Source organism: Zalophus californianus, chromosome 8 (genome assembly GCF_009762305.2).
Source record: "Zalophus californianus isolate mZalCal1 chromosome 8, mZalCal1.pri.v2, whole genome shotgun sequence".
In the NCBI taxonomy this organism is placed as follows: Eukaryota; Metazoa; Chordata; class Mammalia; order Carnivora; family Otariidae; genus Zalophus; species Zalophus californianus.
The window spans coordinates 25,346,165-25,365,828 of NC_045602.1; the positions used below are offsets into that span (position 1 = coordinate 25,346,165).

At 39.2% G+C, this 19,664-nt stretch overlaps 1 protein-coding gene across 3 annotated transcripts in view; it reads left to right on the forward strand.

Annotated features, from left to right (window-relative positions):
* The window catches only part of LCLAT1 (lysocardiolipin acyltransferase 1), a 185,751-nt gene that overhangs the window by 156,894 nt on the left and 9,193 nt on the right, over nt 1–19,664 (forward strand). Inside the window, exon 6 of one of the 3 annotated variants that reach the window (XM_027621606.1) lies at nt 18,859–19,119. The exons of the other annotated variants lie outside the window; for them this stretch is intronic. Coding sequence (XP_027477407.1) covers nt 18,859–19,088 — 230 coding nt within the window. The 3' untranslated portion in view covers nt 19,089–19,119. Of the gene's footprint in view, nt 1–18,858; nt 19,120–19,664 lie in introns of those variants that run through there. 3 annotated transcript variants of the gene reach the window in all.

The window sequence follows — 19,664 nt, forward strand, 5'->3', positions numbered from 1 at the left end:
GCGGGACTCGATCCCGGGACTCCAGGATCATGACCTGAGCCGAAGGCAGTTGCTTAACCAACTGAGCCGCCCAGGCGCCCTCTCAGAATTTTCAAGCTAGTGGGAACCCCATGTGTCTCATGGACAGAAAGAAAAACAGCACAGTAGAGAATTTCAAGGCTTTCTTTGAGGAGGTTGGTGCTTCTATTTCAAGACCTATTTTTGAGAATTGATTAGGAAACATACTTCTATCATAATAACCTCATTTAATGAAGAGACTGCTCAACGAAGGGTCTTTTGTTATTAGGGAGAAATGATACAGAAAGCACTCAGCAGTGCATTCCGAATTTCAGGAAAAGAATTTCAGTTTAAAAACAGCATGGATTTAACACTGTCAAATATGCCATCAACTAGAAAATATTCATCTGGGGGTTTGAAGGTAGTGGGGGGGGGGTATCAAATTCACTTAGCTCTTCAAACGTGCAGTAGGCACCTGTCCACATTGCATAGATTCCCTAGCTTCTTATCCTTGTGGCACCCTCTAGGAGTCCTGCTTTTGGTCGCTAATCTCCCTTGACCTATTGTTAGCACACTCATGACCTTGACTTCTCGATATATCACTTGTAACCTTTCATTATCTCATGATAATGAGATATGCCTAAGAACTCATGAAAAGCTCATGCGCCCCGGTGCTCTAACAATAAGATAGCGGTTGCACAGACAGAGCTAGAGGACGGCGGAAGCACAGTGTCTGAGGCCTAACAATGTCTGATGTTTGAAGAACAGAAGCATAGATTCCGGTCTGCCTTCTATGCTCTGGAGGACCATTAGTCACAATACTCTCCAGCCACAGTCTCTCACAGTGCCCCTCTCCTGTACCTGGTAAGCAAAGGCTCTAGTCTCAGGCTCTCTTCCAAGCGGAAATCTGCCAGAGAGGGAATCAGCTCAGTTTCTCTATTTTTTGCTTATTCAGTTTATTTAGTAAACAGGTATTTACTGAACACATTGAGGAAGCACTGGGGATATATCAGTGAATAAAATAGACAAGAATTACTACCCTGTGACATTTTCGTTTTAGCAGGAGAAACACAGACAATAAACAAGTAAAATATATAGTATGTCAGATGGTGACAAAGCCTATAGAGAAAAATAAATCAGGAAAGAGGAAAGCCTGCCATTTTAAAGATTTATTTATTTGAGGGGGGGAGGGGCAGAAGGAGAGGGAGAAAGAGAATCTCAAGCAGGCTCCCTGAGATTCTCTCACTCCCTCTCCTTCTGCCCCTCCCCCTCAAATAAATTTGATTTGCCAATGAAATTTATTTGCCAGTGAACTGGCTTGGGTTTAATTAAATTTGATGAGCAAATGCAGGGCTCGATCCCAGGACCCTGAGATCATGACCTGAGCCAAAATCAAGAGTTGGCCACTTAACCAACTGAGTCACCCAGGCGCTCTGAAAGCCTGCCATTTTCAGTGGGGTACTTCGGCCTCCATGAAAAGGTGAATTTGACAGAAGAACATCTCTGGTACAGGAACAGCACAGGTCTCGAGATGGGAATGTGCCTGGTGTGTTCAAACAAGGACACAAAACTCTGTGTGGCTAGAGCAGAGGGAGGTAGGTACATGGTCATAGAAAAGGAGGGGCAGAAAGGTAACAGGTGACCAGGGAGTGTATGGCTTGGTGCAGCATCGAGCATGGTAAGGACTTTGGCATTCTCTCTGGGTGAGGTGTCAGCCTTTGGGGTGAGGGGACGAAGGGGGTTATAATGCAGTGATAACATCATAAAAGGATTGCTGTTTTCTGCTGTTATGTTGAAAAAGTCTGTAGAGGGGAGAGTGGGCCAACAGGGAAACAATTATAGAAGGGTTTTTGTAATAAGCCAGGTGAGAGAGGGGGTGGCTTGAGGTAGAGTTGGTAAGGTGATAAGAATTGGCTGGATCCTGGGTATATTTTAAGATAGAACCAACAGGACTTTCTGATGGATTGGATGTGGAGCTTCAGGGAGGAAACAAGGATGACTGCGGGGTTGTTGGCCTGAACTGGAGGAAGGACAGCTTTGCCCTTAAGGCAAAGACTGTGGGAAGCACAGGTTTGGGGGGAAAGACCAAGAAGAAGTTCAGTTTAGGCCCTGTTAGACTTGAGATACTAATTAGACATCCAAGAAGAGATGTAGTAGTCACAGATGTGAGTCTGCAAGGGAGGGAGACAGGCTGGAGGTACAGATTTGGGAGGCATCAGCACACATTTGAAATTTAAAGCTGTAAGGTAGCCTAGGGAAGGAGTGTGGAGAAAGAAGTAAAACCCAAGCCCTGAGGTGCTCCAGTATTTAGAGATCAGCCTGCACAGGAGACTGGAGAGTAGCCAGTGAGGCTGGAAAGGCACCAAGAGTAATGTGGGCAGTAAGCCAAGTAAAGAGGTCTTTCAAGGAGGGAAGGAGTCATTGGGTTTGGTTATATGAAGTCCTAACCTAGCCAGAAAGTAATTGATATTGTCCCCCTGATAAATAGTTTACCATTCTTTCCCTGGTAAAAATTCTCCACTGTACCCCCACAAAGCAAATAAACGAAACGGAACTGGGACGCCCAGTTCCTAAAGTTTTATCTCCTTTCACTTCACCCATTTCTGTAACCCCTCTGGCTGCTGAAGGTTTTGGGTTTGCTGCCTCCCCCCTCCGCCCAGAAATTCACTTGAGCCTATCAGACAGTCCCATGTTTCGGTGGGCGGTACTTTGATTTTTTGGCTGGGAATGGAGACTAGTGGAAGGAAGTCCTTGGTAGGTTACTGATGATTGGTTTTGGTGGAGTGGTGAGAGAAGCTGAACTGGCTTGGATTTAAGAGAGAAATGAGAGAGGAGGATTGAAAACAGGGAGTATAGACAACAAGAAGCTTAGCTGTGTGGACGAGCAGAGAAATGAGTGGTAGCTGGGAGGAGATGTGCATCGTGTGAATGATGGGAGAAAATAGGAGCTTGTTAATAAGTAAGACAGGAATGACTGATTAAAGGGGAAATTGATGATGTAGGAGAGAGGGAAATTTGCTGGAGCAGTATCATCGAGTAGACAAGAGGGGATAAGATCAAGCATATAGGGGAAGGGATTGGGCCTAAACACAAGTGTCATCATCCATACAAGGAAAAGAAGGCAAAGTAAGTACATGGACTTATGTGCAAGTAGGTGAGTAGATGGAGTGGTAAGAGCCTGTAGAAGTTTCTTAATTATTTTCTTAGAGAAATAGGATGAGAATGAGAGATGGTGAGGAAGTAATGGAGGTTTGAGAGAAAAGCTAAGGCTTTTCTTCAAATCTGGGCAGATAGAACACAGAATGGTCTACGGAAATGTGTATGATTGCCAAGCAGTCCTGGGGGCCCGCCTCTGGCCAGTCATCAGTAATCTACCAAGGACTTCCTTCCACTAGTCTCCATTCCCAGCCAAAAAATCAAATAAAGTACACCCACCGAAACATGGGCCTGTCTGATGGGCTCAAGTGAATTTCTGGGCGGAGGGGGGAGGCAGCAAACTCAAAAACCTTTAGCAGCCAGAGGGGTTACAGAAATGGGTGAAGTGAAAGGAGATAAAACTTTAGGAACTGGGCGTCCCAGTTCCGTTTCATTTATTTGCTTTGCGGAGGTACAGTGGAGAATTTTCACCAGGGAAAGAATGGTAAATTATGTATCAGAGGGACAATATCAGATTACTTTCTGGCTAGGTCTTAAGACTAAGTGAATGGTTAGGACTTCTTAAAATCTACTCATAACAAAATACAATCAGTCCTTGATCACTGTATAAAGGACTGAAAGGAGACCGTCGCTGTGTAGTAGAGGGAAGGCGCTAGTTACAGAGCAGGAGGCTTCTTCACAGTCTGTCCAGCCTCATCCACAGCCACCCTGCAAGAGTCCTTGAAGCTGTGCAAGGTCATCTTGACACAGGTCTCACACCGTGCGCACAGCCGAGAGAACGCTGCTACTGAGTTGCTGTGGGATGTGAAGGGAATGTTATTCTGGGTCGTGGAGGAGGGAGTATTTGGGGAGTGGGGGCAGGTTACAGGGGGTGTGTTAAACTAGTTCCCAAATGTTTTATAAGTCTATGTCATAGTATTAAAAGCAGAAGTATATCCTCCCAACTCTGAGCTGTTAAGTAGATTAGATGCTATACTGTTACTATAATATTGAAGGGTACAAGGATGTGTGTGTTTCATCTAATAAACCTGCTGTTGTGGTAATCTAATGAATTAGATCTGCTTCTAAAATACTGATCTCAAGACACATTGTCTTCCTGTTATCTTTATTTTTTTTTTCTTTGTCAATCCTAATTATCTGTGACTTTTTCAGAGGCATGTTGATTTGATCTTTTTCCTTTCTAGATAGCAGCAAGAAAACATGTTAGGTATTATTTGTGGACTGGAAAGAAATTAGGGTGGTAGAAATTTTAAAATGTCAGGTTGCACTTAGAGTAATCTTTTAATTAGGAAATTATATCTTGTATTAGCCAGGAAAGGAAAAAATGGTACAAAACAATAATGCAAAGCATATGGATATGTTAATGTTCATTTGAATGAATAGGAAAATGTTCTGCTTCCAACAAAATGCTAATACAAAAAAAATCATTAAAAATTAGTACATGAGAATAAATTTTGGACAAGTTTCAAACTTTAAATAATTTGTTTTCTAACATTTTGGTTAGAATCCAACTAGCCTAAAGTTCTGTTTAGACTTTATTTGGACTAATATTACAAATTTATAATATATTATCACTTCAAGTATTTTTTAGGGCACATATTTGAGAAGCTTTAAAAAATAACGGCTTTTAGGGGTACAATTTACTTGCTGTAAAATGGCAAGTACACTTTAAGCGTGCAATTAGATGCATTAGATAAATGTAGAGTCCCACATAACTACCATTATAGTCAAATTTTAGAACATTCCATCACTCCCAAAAGTTCTTTCATATGCCCTCCCCCCCTTTACAATCAGACATCTCCCCTGAACCCCAGTTGCTTGAAACTGCTTATCTGCTTTCTGTCACTGGTTTTGCCTTGTCTAGATTTTTATATAAGTGGAATTAAGTAGTATGTAGTGTCCTGTGTCTGGCTTCTTTCACTCAGCATTTATCAGTTTACTCCTTTTTATGGCTGAGTGGTATTCTGCTATATAGAATATACCACAATTTGTTTACCCATTGATGGACTGACAGACATTTGGGTTGCTTCCACTTTTAGAATATTATGTATAAAATTGCTGTGAACATTTGTGTATAAGAATTTGTGTGGGCTTATGTTTCCCTGAGTAGAAACCTAGGAGTGTGATTGTTAGGCCACTACCAAACTCTCTTCCAAAGCGGCTGTGCTCTCCTCCATTCTCATCAGCAGAACCAGAGAGTTCCAGTTGTTTGGCACCCTCACCAAAACCTCACCAAAAAAAGCCTTTTTAATTCTGGCCATTCTAATAAACGTGCAGTGGTGTCTTATTGTGGTTTTAGTTTGTACTTCCCTAATAACTAAAGATGTTTAAGTAGCTTTTCTTGGACTTATTTGCCTTTCATGTGTCTTCTTTGGAGAGGTGTCAAATTCAGTCTTTTTACCCATTCTTAAAAACCAGATTGTCTTCTTGTTGAGTTGTAAGTGTTCTTCATATATTTTGGATAAGTCCTTTCTCATATATATAGTTTGCAGATATTTTTCTCCCAATCTGTGACTTGCCTTTTCATTTTCTTAAGGTTGTCTTATGGAGGGCCAAAGTGTTTAATTTTGATGAAGTACAGTTTCTCCATTTTTAAATTTTTGGGGTTTTTTTTAATCCTAAAACTGTTTCCTACCCCAAGTCAGTGATTTTCTATGTTTTCTTACAGAGATTTTATAGTTTTAGCTTTTACACTTAGGCCTATGATGCATTTTGAGTTACTTTTTATGTATGTGTCAGGTAAGCATCAGATTTGTTTGCCTTTGCGCATAGATACCACTTGTTCCAGCACCATTTGTTGAAAAGACCATCTTTTCCCCATTGAGTCACCCAAGCAACTTTGTTGAAAATGAAATTGACAGTGTAAGTGTGACTCCCTTCCTGGACTCTGTGCTCTTGTACTGATCTGTCCATCTAACCCTCTTCCAGTACCTCACCAAACCGTTAGAGTCGAGTCCCGACATCAGTTAGTGGAAGGCTCCAGCTTTGTTCTTCTTCTTCACAATTGTTTTGTTTTTCTAGTTCTTTTGCATATCTTTATAACATTTAGAATCAATTGTTGCATACTAGGCGTTTTAATTAAATTGCTTTGAATCTATAGGTCAGTTTGGAGGAGAAACATTATCTTAACAACATTGAATCTTTAATCTGTGAACATGGTATATCTCTCCAATTACTTAGGTCTTTTTAATTTCTACAATGTTTTATAGTTTGCAGTCTTGCACCTATTTTGTTAAGTTTACTTCTACGTGTTTCATATTTTTGATGTTATAAGTGGCAATCTTTATAATTTGAATTTCTAATAGTTCATTGCAGTATGGACAAATAATTTTTTATATTGAACTTGTATCCTGCCACTTTGCTAAATCCACTTATTCCAGTAGTTTTGTAGATTCCTAAAGATATTCTACAGTCTTTTCTATTGCCTATAGGGTTTTTTTTTTCTTTTCAAGCTGTATGCCTTTTCTTTTTTGCCTATTGCAATGATTAGGACCTCTAATACCACATGTGTGGTAATAAGTGCTATCATAGGAACGAAGTACAGATATGTACCTACTTAGTATTATTTTAGGTATGTGCAGTTGAGAGACCAGGAATATTCTAATAACTTGGGTTGATTTTTCAAACAGCCCTCCCTACCTAACCCCTTGTTGAGCCTCTTTGTGCTGGTGAGCTTCTAGCTAGGTCTAGGAAAACAGGTGAGAACCACTGGTTTTTATCATACGTTAAAACTTTAGGTCTTTACATACTACTTAAAAGCACTGGAATGTAAAAAAGCCAGACCCCGCTATTAAGTATAGCGTCACCTGAGTGAATACTGGTGTTGGAAAGTGGTAATCTGTTAGTCTAGCTCATGGCTCTAAGACTCGGGCCACAGCTTTCTGCTTAGCCTGAGGGTGCAGACCAGCAGCAGTTCAGTGCACCGTGCCATAATTAGGAAGCCTCTATTAGGCCTCTGCATTCTCACTCAAGTTCAGCAGCGAGCGCCCCCTAGCCCCCATTATCCCACTGCTGATTTCTACAAATAGACTTAGGTGTTCTACTAATGAAAAGGACTTTTCTCAGGCACCTGTTTAAAAAAATTCCTGTTCTTTTCCTGGTATGTGAAGGTATTGGGATTGACTGAGAAACTCGGTTGAATTAGAGTTCAGGCAGGCTACTCTCTCCAGTCCAGCCAGGTTCATAACTGCCTCACTGGGTCAACTGCAGTGAGAAAGGATTTTCTGTGGTAAATTTAGGAGGCACCAGAGTTTTTAGGCAAAATTGCAATGTTGGGCAGAGCTGGTCTTTGCCTTCTTCCCTTCAAAATTCTTTCTGCCCAGTCCCAGTCATTTTGTGCACTCTCACTGTCCCCTAATCAAGCAAGATCTTTCTCCAGTGCCCCAAAGGAGGAATAAACTCTTCTCAGTACCCTAATTAAATCTCCTTTAGGGACACAACTTAAGGCAGTTACTGTTATAAGTCAGTCACTGTGTAATGTGAATTAGAGTAAACTGTTTCATCCTAAGTAAACTTAAAAATAACTAATAAACAACATTCACTGATCACTAAGGATGACCTCAACTAATCTTCCCAGAGGTAGTGTATGTTTCAAAGGCCACATGTTTAACAAGGAGTGTAATTAGACCAAGAACCCACAGTCTTATCTGATTCTAGAACCCAGCTCTTAAATACAATTCCCCATGGCCTCCTCTGCTTAGAACCATCCCTATAACCCAGTGTTTTCCAGAGTGTGGTCCTCCAACCCTCTCCGTCAGGCCAGACTCTTGGGGTGCCTGGTAAAATGTGGATTTCTTCATCTCACCCATACATGCTAAATGAGAATCTTTGGGAATGAAGCCCAGGACTCTTCATTTTCACCTAGTTTCCCAGGTGATTCTTAGACCACTGAAGGTAGAGAACCACTGTCATGGCCTCTCTTCCTTGACTAAGGAATGCGTCTCTGCAGTTTATAAGAACTGCCATAAAATTTTAACTCTGCATTCTCCATAGGAACCTGCAGTCAACCTATTCAGATAAATTTAGAAAAGAAAGTCTTCCTTTTCTGTGCATCTGTTTCTAACAGTTAGGTGACTTTGCTCTTTATTCTCAAAATGCTACTTCATAACTCAGAACGCGAATGAAACTTTAGACAAAAATTTTTTCCTCCCCAAAATGAAGACTTAAAAAAAAAAAAAAAAAAAAAAAAACAAGGGCACCTGTCTGGCTCAGGCAGAGGAGCATATGACTCTTGATCTGGGGTCACTAGGTATAGAGATTACTTAAATAAAAATAAAACTTTAAATGAAAAAAATAACCCTTGACATTTGATATTTCTTAATGTATACTATGTTAGTTTCCTAGGCTGCCATTAATAAAATCACCACAAACTTGGTGGCTTAAAAAAAACCCTGAAACTTTATTGTCTCACAGTTCTGGAGGCCAGAAGCCCGGAATCAAATGCTGGCAGGACCACCCCTCTCCCAGAGCTCCATAGGAGAATTCTTCCTTCCATCTGCCAACTTTCTTCATGCCTGGTGTTCCTTAGCCTGTGGCTACATAACTCCATCTTCACATGAAAATCTTCTCCATATCTCTGTGTCCTTTTCTGTCTCTAAGGACATTCCCATTGGAATTTAAGTCTCATCTGAATCCAGCATGGGTGGCTCAGTTGGTTAAGCGACTGCCTTCGGCTCAGGTCATGATCCTGGAGTCCCGGGATCGAGTCCCGCGTCGGGCTCCCTGCTCAGCGCGGAGTCTGCTTCTCCCTCTGATCCTCTTCCCTCTCGTGCTCTCTATCTCTCATTCCCTCTCTCTCAAATAAATAAATCTTTAAAAAAAAAATGAATCCAGCATGATCTCATCTCAGTCCTTAATTATGTCTGCCAAGATGCCAAGACCCTATTTCTAAATAAGAATGTTTGAAGTTCTGGTGGATGTGAGTTTTCAGGGAGACACTATTCATCCCACTACATATATTTATTTGCTTCCCTAATATATTGTTATTCTCCCAGTTTAAATTTCAGGATTGGTAGCTATTTATCCAGATATTGACTCTTCAACTTTATTGAAGTATGGTCGACACACAATGTTATATCAGTTTCAGGTGTACAGCAGTGAGTTGATAGCTCTCTACCTTATGGTGTGTTCACCACAGGTGTAGCTGACATTTGTCACCATATAATTCTGTTACAGTACCATTGACCATATTCCCCATGCTGCACCTTTTATTCCCATGACTTGATTCATTTCCTACCTAGAAGTCTGTATCATCCAATTACCCTTCACCCATTTTGCCCATCCTCCATCCCTCTCCCCTCTGGTAATCACTAGTTCTATATTTATGGGTCTGTTTCTTCTTTGTTTTTAGATTCCACATAAAAGTGAAATCATATGATATTTGTCTTTGATTTATTTCACTTAGCATAATATGCTCTAGGTCCATCCATGTTATCATGAATGGCAAGTTCTCATTTTTTGTGGCTGAATAATATTCCATTGTGTATATAAATACACTACATCTTTATGCATTCATCTATCGATGGACACTTAGGTTGCTTCCATATCTTGACTCTTGTATATAATACTGCAATAAACAGAGATGCATATAACCTTTTGAATTAGTGTTTTCACTTTTTCTGGGTAAATATCCAGTAGTGGAATTACTGGGTCATACGATATTTCTATTTTTGATTCTTTTGAGGAACCTTCATACTGTTTTCCACAGTGGCTGCACCAATTTACATTCCCACCATCAGAGCATGAGGGTTCCTTTACTCCACATCCTCGCTAACACTTGGTGTTTCTGGTATTTTTTTATTTTAGTCATTTCCACAGGTGTGAGGTGATCTCATTGTAGTTTTGACTTAAATTCCCTGGTGATGAGTGTGTTTATAACTGACTTAAACAGAAAGTCCAGTTATTATTCCAGTGACTGTTTTTATGCTGATTCATAGGAATTGATCCCAAGTAGAAACCCTTTTCTCCCTCTAATTCCTGTCTCCTGATGACTGTTTCCAAAGAAAGCATGTGCTTCTTAATACTTGGTTTACCTTGTTGGCCCCCAGTCTTGATTTCCGCCCTCTGCTGCTCAAATGTAATAGATTTGTCTCACAACTGGGCTTGATTATCAGCCCTGACCTCTGCTTTCTGATGAAACTCAACAAAGTTTACTAGAAAATAAATTTGCCCTTAATATCTCTTCCCTACCCCCAGTCCTCATTGATGCTTTGGAGAATATTGCTTTGAGAATTTGGTCAACACTAAGGAAGTTCTGGTTGAAGTTTGGGGAATATTTAGAAGAATCTTTGATCCTGTCTCATCTAAGGCATAAAATCCAGAGAAAGAACATTGTTACATGGAATATTCCCTTCTCCAATCAGCACTTGATTCTAGCAGACTCCATGGGATGCAAGCAAATGAGTTTTCTGCCTGGCAGAGCACATAGCAAGCCATAGTTATTCAAAACCAAGAATGTAAGTCTACAGATGTAGACTGCCACCTATATGGTATTCTGATCATTTAAAAAGGCGTAGAGTACTTGGGTTAGTGTGCAATTCTGTGTAATGTTACCATCTGTCTTTGAGCTTTATCCACATATAATTAAAAAAGAAAGTACAAAAAGGAAGACAGCATATGCCAAAGAGAAAAATTTAATCTCTTTTGGCCAGAAGTATCAAAATGGTATACAATGTTATCAGTAGGTCAGCTCTCCTTTGAAACACATCCTTCTGAACTACATAAAAATCTACTGACTTTTTATTTTGTTTTAAACTTCAAAAGATACTCCATATACTGTGTAAGAATAGAGCCTCCTGTTCTTTTGCCATCTTGGAAGAACCTGAGACTTTTGTTCTTTGGTTGAGCTACACACAGCCTGATTCTTTATCCTCTCAGTAGAAAGGAGGTTACAGTCCTGTCAGATTACCCCTGCATCCCAGTAGTGGTACCCTTTGCACAAGTGAGGAACTGGGCATACAGAAGACCTATAGTTGAGAATTCATCTTTTTGAAGTTTTGAGTATTCCATTTTTTTTTTTTTGAGGGGGGTAGAGGGCGAGAGGCGGGAGTGGGGGGAGGAGAGAGAATCTTAAGTAGGCTCCACACCCAGCCCAGAGCCCGACACAGAGGACTCGATCTCACAACCCTGTGATCAGGACCTGAGCTGAAACCAAGAGTCAGATGCTTAACCAATTAAGCCACCCAAGTGCCCCAGGTATTCCCCATATTGATCCATTTTCTTCACCACCACCACCACCACCACCACCTTGCTTTATACTTTACCTTACAGGACTTAAAGTACAAAGACAAGAAAGAACAAATTATGACTATTTCTACTGAAAAGCACAAGACCATAAAATATATTCCTTGGTGTAATATTTAATTTGGGAGAACACAGTATGAGCAGTCTGTGGTGGAGTGAAGAAGTGGGAAACAGCTTTTAGAACAGGCACAGGCATAGCCCTGTGCTCAGAAATCTCTCCCCACATGCCTTCCATCAGCCAGGGGTCTTGTGGTTTAATAAGCCCCTACTGTGGCGTGCAGACAGCTGTGGTTGGATCACTCCTGGTTGATCAGGGAAGCCTTGTTTTACTGAGATCCCTAAACCTTAGACTGAAGTCAAGCTCACTGAATGGGAATTCAGATTCCTAAGGGATTAAAAACAAGGCAATTTAGTTCTTGGCTCATCTAAGGAGAAGGTGTGACACAGGAGGTGTGGCGCAAGGCTAAGGTACTTTCCCAGACACCTCTGACAGACCAGTGTGACTCCAGACGCAGAGCCCAGGGCCAGGGAAAGTACAGAACTCATCTGCAACCAGAGACCTTCACCTTCTACTCTAAGATTTGTCTTGCTCTTGAAGACAGCAACTTGCCCTACACCCCATTAATAATACCCCATCCTTAGCCAAACTTTTCTCTCAGAGAAGTATGAAATTGCAGAGAAGACTCTGTTCTATGCAAAATCACCTACACAATGAAGACTTAGGGAGAGTAGTAACATTAGCCTTTGCTTTATGGGCATCTTTTTTTCCCCCAAGTTGAGCTGTATTGTTATCATAAATGTTTAAAGATTTACAAGATTGTAACTTAGGTACTCCACTGTAGTTTCGCTAGCTGCCACAGAGTGGGGGGTAGGGCCTGGCCTGTGATTGGGTGGATCAGTCAATTGAACTTATTCCAGGAGTACATCACAGAATTTCACATAAGATCCAATTGTTTCTACTTTGAATAAAACCATAGCAAAACTCTTCATCAAAACATGTATATGATGTGCTTAAAAGATGAAAATAGTGCAATATTCAAAGAAACTTAAATAAAATCTTGAAGATTTCATTTGCTTAATATTGATTTCATTACTGAGTACAGTAGACTGCCTTTATAAACTGCTGACCGACACACCTTCTCTTACTTCTGTTAGCTCTCCAAGGGAGGTCTTATTCCCAGATTGAAGATGAGGAGCCTGAGGGCCCAGGGAGGTTAAATAACTTCCCTAAGGTCACATGGTTAATAAGTCACTGTGCCTAGGTATAAAACCAGGTCTGTAGCTCCTGTTTTTAAAATGCAGTTCTTAGGGGCACCTGGGTGGCTCAGTCATTAAGCATCTGCCTTTGGCTCAGGTCATGATCCCAGGGTCCTGGGATCGAGCCCTGCATCGGGCGCCCTGCACGGCTGGAGGCCTGCTTCTCCCTCTCCCACTCCCCCTGCTTCTGTTCCCTCTCTCGCTGTGTCTCTGTCAAATAAATAAATAAAATCTTAAAAAGAAAATAAAATGCAGTTCTTAGAAGGTAGAGTAGGGTAATGGAAAGGCTTTGAGTCAAACACAACTGATTGCTGATTAAATGTGATCTTCAGCAAGTGACTGAACTTCTCTGTGCCTCAGTCTCTACAGCTATAAAAGAGGGATAATATCACAAGGGTTGTTAAAGATCATGATATTTTAAAGTGACTGTATCCTGATAAGCTCCACAAGGGCAGAGATCTTCGTTTTTGTTCACCAGTGTAACCCCAAAGCCTACAGCTGTGTCTGGTATAGTGAGTATGTGCTCAAAAGAGAAGTTGTTGAATTAAAAATGCCTGGCACTTAAAAGGCACTCAATAAATAGTAACATCCACGTGCATTATCAGTCCTCTTCAACCCTAATATCAGAGCGTGGAGACTAATAATGTGTGGTCTTTGGTCTCATTTAATTTGAAGACCAGCAAATTAATAGAGTGTGCATGTGCTGACACTGGATTTTTTAATCTGTTACTGTCCTGTGGTTTTGGAACATCTAAAATTTGTTGAGTTCAGCAATGACAAATTTTATTTTGTTATTGCTCGTTTTTCCCATTGCATTTTGAATGGTTTCTCTCATCATTTTAGCACATATTTTTCTTTTGAAGAGTAATGAACAGCATGAATTTTTCAAAGAATAGTCAAAATAAGTTCATGTCATCAATAACACAATTTACAGATGCACAAGTGTAAGTGGCAGTCATGCTTAATAGGTCCTGGAATGAATTTGGAACTAGGATTCTTGTTCCTTTACTTCATAGCAGATTGTTTTGTTCCTTGCTATTTTTGCTTTGTAATTTCTGCACTAAAATCCTTGTGCTTGAGGAGGCGTGGCACGTGAGGACAGCTGCTAGGTTGGCCTGCCTATAAATCTAGCACCTGTGCCCTTTGTCGCTCTTACACAATAATGACATAATATTTGCAGTTCTGGTGAAAGTAGACTTGATAATGATATTTGATAATTTTCATTGAACACAAAATTTTATCAAGCACTATACTATATATCAAGCACAGTACATTCACACATGCATACTCTAGTTTGTGTGTATATAGTAGGCAAATCTATGCAGTTTTGTCATGTGTCGATTCACATCACTTTTAATCTCTTCTGTATTATGATTCTGTTTCCTTTGCTATCTGTAAGCTTAAATATGTGTGCTCTTTTCCCCCCTTAATCACATTCATAGAGTTTAGTATTTTATTGATCTCAAATAACTAGCTTTTGTACTTATTTATTTTCACTATTTCTTAGTTTTGTTTCATTAACTATTGCTTTTTATCTGTAATAATTTTTTTCCCTATATTTCCCTTTGGATTCTCCCTGTGGCACACCCCCCTGCACCGGCCCCCTGCCATTTCCAAGATCAGTAATTTCTTTTTCGTTTTCACTTTTCCTCTTTAATAAGGAAGCATTTATTATTGAGTATAGCCTTCACTCTATCCCATTGATTCCATTTTTCATTCTTTTAAAAGTAGTTCATAATTCTTATTGATTTCACCTTTCAAGGGTTATCTAAAAGTGTTCTCCTAAAGGGGGACACTTATTTTTATACACACACATTTTTGGGATTTTGATGTGAGAATGTAGATTATATCTCAACTTTTACAAAATGTGTCTAAATCTTGTCACCAATAATCAAATATTTATTAGTGTTCCATGGATACTACCCTCCTCAAATATTTTTGAAAGACATAGATCTATATAATCTTATTAAATCACATTTATCAATAGTTATTCAATTATTTTATGTAATTGATTTTTATTACTGATGACCTATTATGAAAGGCACAGAAGCCTACACTATAATTTTAAATTCTCTTTGCATTTCTATTTTTCCTCTTAATAATATCTATGACTTTGGTTCATAGAGATGTTTGACCAGTATTTTCTTTAACAAAGAAGAAGTTTGATCTTATCCGTAGATGCTGAAAAGATGTTTGATAAACTTTAAGCCTGGCTAATTCCTAATAGAAATTAACTAATAAAACAGACTACTGTTTTAACCAAAACTCAACAACAAGGATCCCCTACTCAAGACCTAAACCCACTGTCCTTTTTATTAAAAGTAAATGCTAGTGAAAGCACCAAGACTACCTTGAAGAGAACATTGAACATAAAATTTTTGTTGCTGATGTAAAATCTAAAAAGTCAAAAAGAAACAACCAGATAAGAAAGTGTGTTAAGATGGCTACATATAAATATTCAGTAAACAGATTTTTCTCTACTGAAGCAGTGATTGCCTAAAAGCAGAAGAATACATACTCCATTCACAATGGCAAAAATTCTTAAATTATTTAGGAATAAATTTTAAAAGGAAGTCACAGAAGCTGTGTGAAGAAAACTGAAATCTTATTGAAAGACCTAAAATAAGATTTGAGCAAATGGAAAAGCATACTTTTTTCTTAGAGGAAAAGACAATATAAAAGCGTCCATTCTTTCAAAGTTATAATGTAAATATAATGCAAATGCAATTTCAGGATAAGTTGGGGGGGTGGTTATTTTAGAATTGAATTAAATGTTAAGTTTATCTTGCAAAAATAGTTGCCAGCAGGAATCAAGTATAGTATGAAAAAGAAAAGAGGCAGATTTGCTTTACCAGATATAAATCACTAAGGACATCAGTTTGATCTTGGAGCAGAAATCAACACAGATAAGTGGGACAGACAGGAGAAGGGAAATTAGAGGTTTCCATATTTGAGAATTTAATGTATGATCAAGTTGATGTTTCAAAACTGTGGCGAAAAGAGGAGTCATTTAATAAAGGATGCTAGAAAAACTGACATCCACCGAAAGAAAATAAAATTATAAAATTAAATGGAAAAGCGCTTTTCATCTTGCAGAAAAATAAAAACTATACATACAATCTAGAGGCGGGGGAGATAAAAATAGGCATCCAAAAGCTATAATGGAAAAAGAAATGAACCTTGTACAGACACAGAGACACACATGCAAGTATTGGAAAAGATGCCATATATAAAGGCAATAGTCATGGATTTGTAAACATATTTGCAACAAAAAAATATAGAGGATTAATAATTCATGATAAAGGAGCTTTGCAAATTGACTAAAAAGAGAAACAGCACATAGGGACTGGATAGAATAAGGCTGCTTTCATAAAGCAGCAAATCCAACAAAATCAATTCACTGTGGCCAGGGAAACACTAGTGACCAGCTGATAAAAAAAATCACTGGGGGAGATGTATACCATATGGTAGAGTTTTTACAAACCATAAGGTAAAAAACTGAATTTTCAAACCAGGCGAGGCAATCTACCAGTATATACTTCGAGTGGACTTGTTAATCAAAGACCTACAAATTAAGACAAAAATGGTATACTTTGGCAACTTCGTAAAAATTATAACACCAAGCATTAGTAAGTGTGAAAGGAAAGCCCTTCCACACCTTTTTTTTTTTTTTTTTTTTAAGATTTTATTTATTTGACAGAGAGAGACAGCGAGAGAGAGAACACAAGCAGGGGGAGTGGGAGAGGGAGAAGCAGGCTTCCCGCTGAGCAGGGAGCCCGATGCCGATGCCGGCTTGATCCCAGGACCCTGGGATCATGACCTGAGCCGAAGGCAGACGCTTAACGACTGAGCCACCCAGGCGCCCCTGTCATACATTTCTTGTGTTTAAATTGAACATTCCAGGGGGCAGTTTTCTTTATGTAGCAAAAAGTCTGTTACGGTGTTCATATCTTTGGATCCAGCAATTCAATTTATTGGAATTTATCCTAGAAAAATCACTATGATTAGTTACAAATAGATCAAATGTTGTTTATATGGAAACAACTTAATCTCAAAACAAAGGAATTTTTAAGAGTTCTATATAGGCAAATATTATGCATCCATAAAGTGACATTTTAGAAAATCTTTAATGACATGTATGGAAAGATGCGTGAAAAAACAAGTTATCAAAGAGTACGTATAATGTGGTCTAATTTGTTAAAAGTTTATAGATCTCCTTTTCTAGACATGTTTTATATGCATATGTGTGTGTGTATATATATGTGAATCTGGCCTCAACAAGTATATACTATTCTGATCCTGCCTTTGATGATCTATTAATACACCAATATTGTAAATTGTGGGAAACGTCAACATGTTTTCATTCTATCTAGAAAATTATTTTCAAGACTCAGAATTGATGCCCATCAGGAGAGATTTTCAGAACTGAAAAGATTCATGAAATTATACAAAACACCAAAAGTTCAACAGATTTAAGATAGGAATGTGAAAATGTATGTCCCTGAAATTACCTGTAAGAACCAAATTCAGGTTGGATAAGCAAGACTGTTCACAAATATGCCATTTTTAGTTTCACCTTTCCAGCTGAAAGTTGATTTTTAAGTGCAGGATGGATGGTTCTTTCTTAGAAAAAGAGGAGGTACTAATTTTGACTTTTAAAAAAATAAAAGCAAGATGGGGCAGGAGGCCAACAGTCTGAGAGCACAGATCATCACCTTCTAATTCTGAATGCCATCAAAGGATTAATATCTACATTTAGCTGAAAATGCCTGAGGATGAGTTGGTAGGGGTGGAAAGAAATGTGTATCAGGTGATGAATTAGAGCCTACCCCTAGAGCCAAGGCCAGTCTCCTCAACGTTATGCTTCTGTGCTATGGGAGAGGCGTGAGTGCAGTCAGAGAATGAACCACAAGGTGTGCCACAGCAGACAGAGTCTCCCCCAGAGGAAGAGCAAGTCCAGAGACAGAGGAAGGAAGGTCAAACCTCAACTCCCTACAGGCGCTATAGGTGATCACCCACCTGGAGGAATAAGAACAAGAATCAGAGCACATACCATATGCCAGGCACTTCTCCGAGCATTTTACAGCCCTTCTCCTAGTTGATCTTTACAAAACCCTAGGAGGGTAGGTAGTGTTATTATCTGCATTTATAAATGAGGCTTATGGTGAACATGCTAAGGTCAGAGAGCTGATGCGGGGCAGGACCAGCAGTGGTCTGCCTCTACTTTGTTTCTTATACGGAGGGACAAATGAATAATGTTCTCAGTAGGAAGCAGTTTTTTCCCCTAAGAAAATGGTTCTGAGTCCTAATACCAGCTGATTTTAAGTGGTTCATGCATACCCTTTTATTTTGGAGCTGAAAGGTGTCTTACTCATTGGTTTTTGGTCTATCTAAATCTGTCCATTCCGAATCATTCTTCAAAGTGTAGTGACGAGTGCCAATTTGTTATACTTATTATTAGCCATGTACTAGTATAGGTCAGTGTTAAAGTGACACAGTGAGTGATTGTTGAGTTACTAAATCCAACTTTTATCACTTCGGGGTAATTTTTTTTTTAATCTGAGAAACAGTGCACAAATCCGGCCGCCTCAGCATTTCCTTTTAACACAAATGCATCTTAGATGACAAGCTACTTTATTTAAAACCCTCCAATATATGTAGATTTATGGATTTAGATCTGGCTAACAGAAAATAGGCTTATGTGTATTTTTAATTTTTTTAAAGTATTAAAGTTGAAATCAAAATAAATTATATTTGTGTATTTGCATATGTCTTACTGTAGAATGGGGAAAGAAAATAGAGTTGATAATTGAAATTTAAGACCACTTTGGGTGAAATAGAAAAAGTTTGTGTTTCTGTTTTTCTGCCACTGAACTATATAATTGGATGTGTGTTCTTTAGCAGCTTTGGGCAAACCAGGATTTCTTCATGCAGTTCTTTCATTTGAAACATACAAATGTGTAAAGAATTGGTTCTCTCCCACTCCCAGTGAGCTTTTCATATTGACTAGGCCTCTTGTAATAATCATGGGCTCAACTTGTGCTTGAAGACACTCCCTTCTGCATATTATATTTGTAAATTCCAGTCGTATCTTTTAAGCCTCTGTTGGTTACTCAAACCTGACAGAAGTATTAAAAATTCCCTTCGTCTCAGTCTTAGACTAAAAATTAAGATGTGACATAATAAGTTTCTGTCCTCTTCTTCCAGGGGGAAAAAAAGAAACATTTATGGGCCCACATGAGTGTGGTTGTTCTAACATAGTGGAATACCCAACTTTTGCATCAACATGGATGGGACTGGAAGAGATTATGCTAAGTGAAATAAGTCCAGCAGAGAAAGTCAATTATCATGATTTCGCTTATTTGTGGAACATAAGGAAGAGCACGGAGGACATTAAGAGAAGTGGGGGGGAAATTGGAGGGGAAGAGGAACTGTGAGAGACTGGACTCCGAGAAATAAACTGAGGGTTTTAGAGGGGAGGGGGTTGGGGGATGGGTTAGCCCAGTGATGGGTATTAAGGAGGGCATGTATTGCATGGAGCACTATGTCAAAAACTAATGATGTACTGTATGGTGACTAGCATAATAAACAAATAAATAACATACTGGTAGCTTAACATAATAAAGTTTGAAACTTTCCAGAAGACACAGAATTGGGAACAGATCATTTTCTAAGCACCATACAGGCAGATGACAGTGGCTAGATAGCATCTAGATTTGTAATCTCAACTATCTAAAAAGCAATGAGATCTTTTAAAAATGGCTTTTACTGATGGCAGCCATCTTACTTTGCATGTTTAAGAGGATGTTGTTTTCATACCAAAAGATTTCAAGACTACAACTCCTGTGTCCTTGAAGGAACTTCTCTTATTCTTATTCTAATTCTGTTGCACTATTTTAGCCCTCTTACAAGCTGGTAAGTGAAAATAAAGGCACATTTCAACTTCTGAATATCCATTTCATTACCGTCACTTGGGAATGAAGCAAGCCCTGCTCACCCTTTCCTGTTACCTT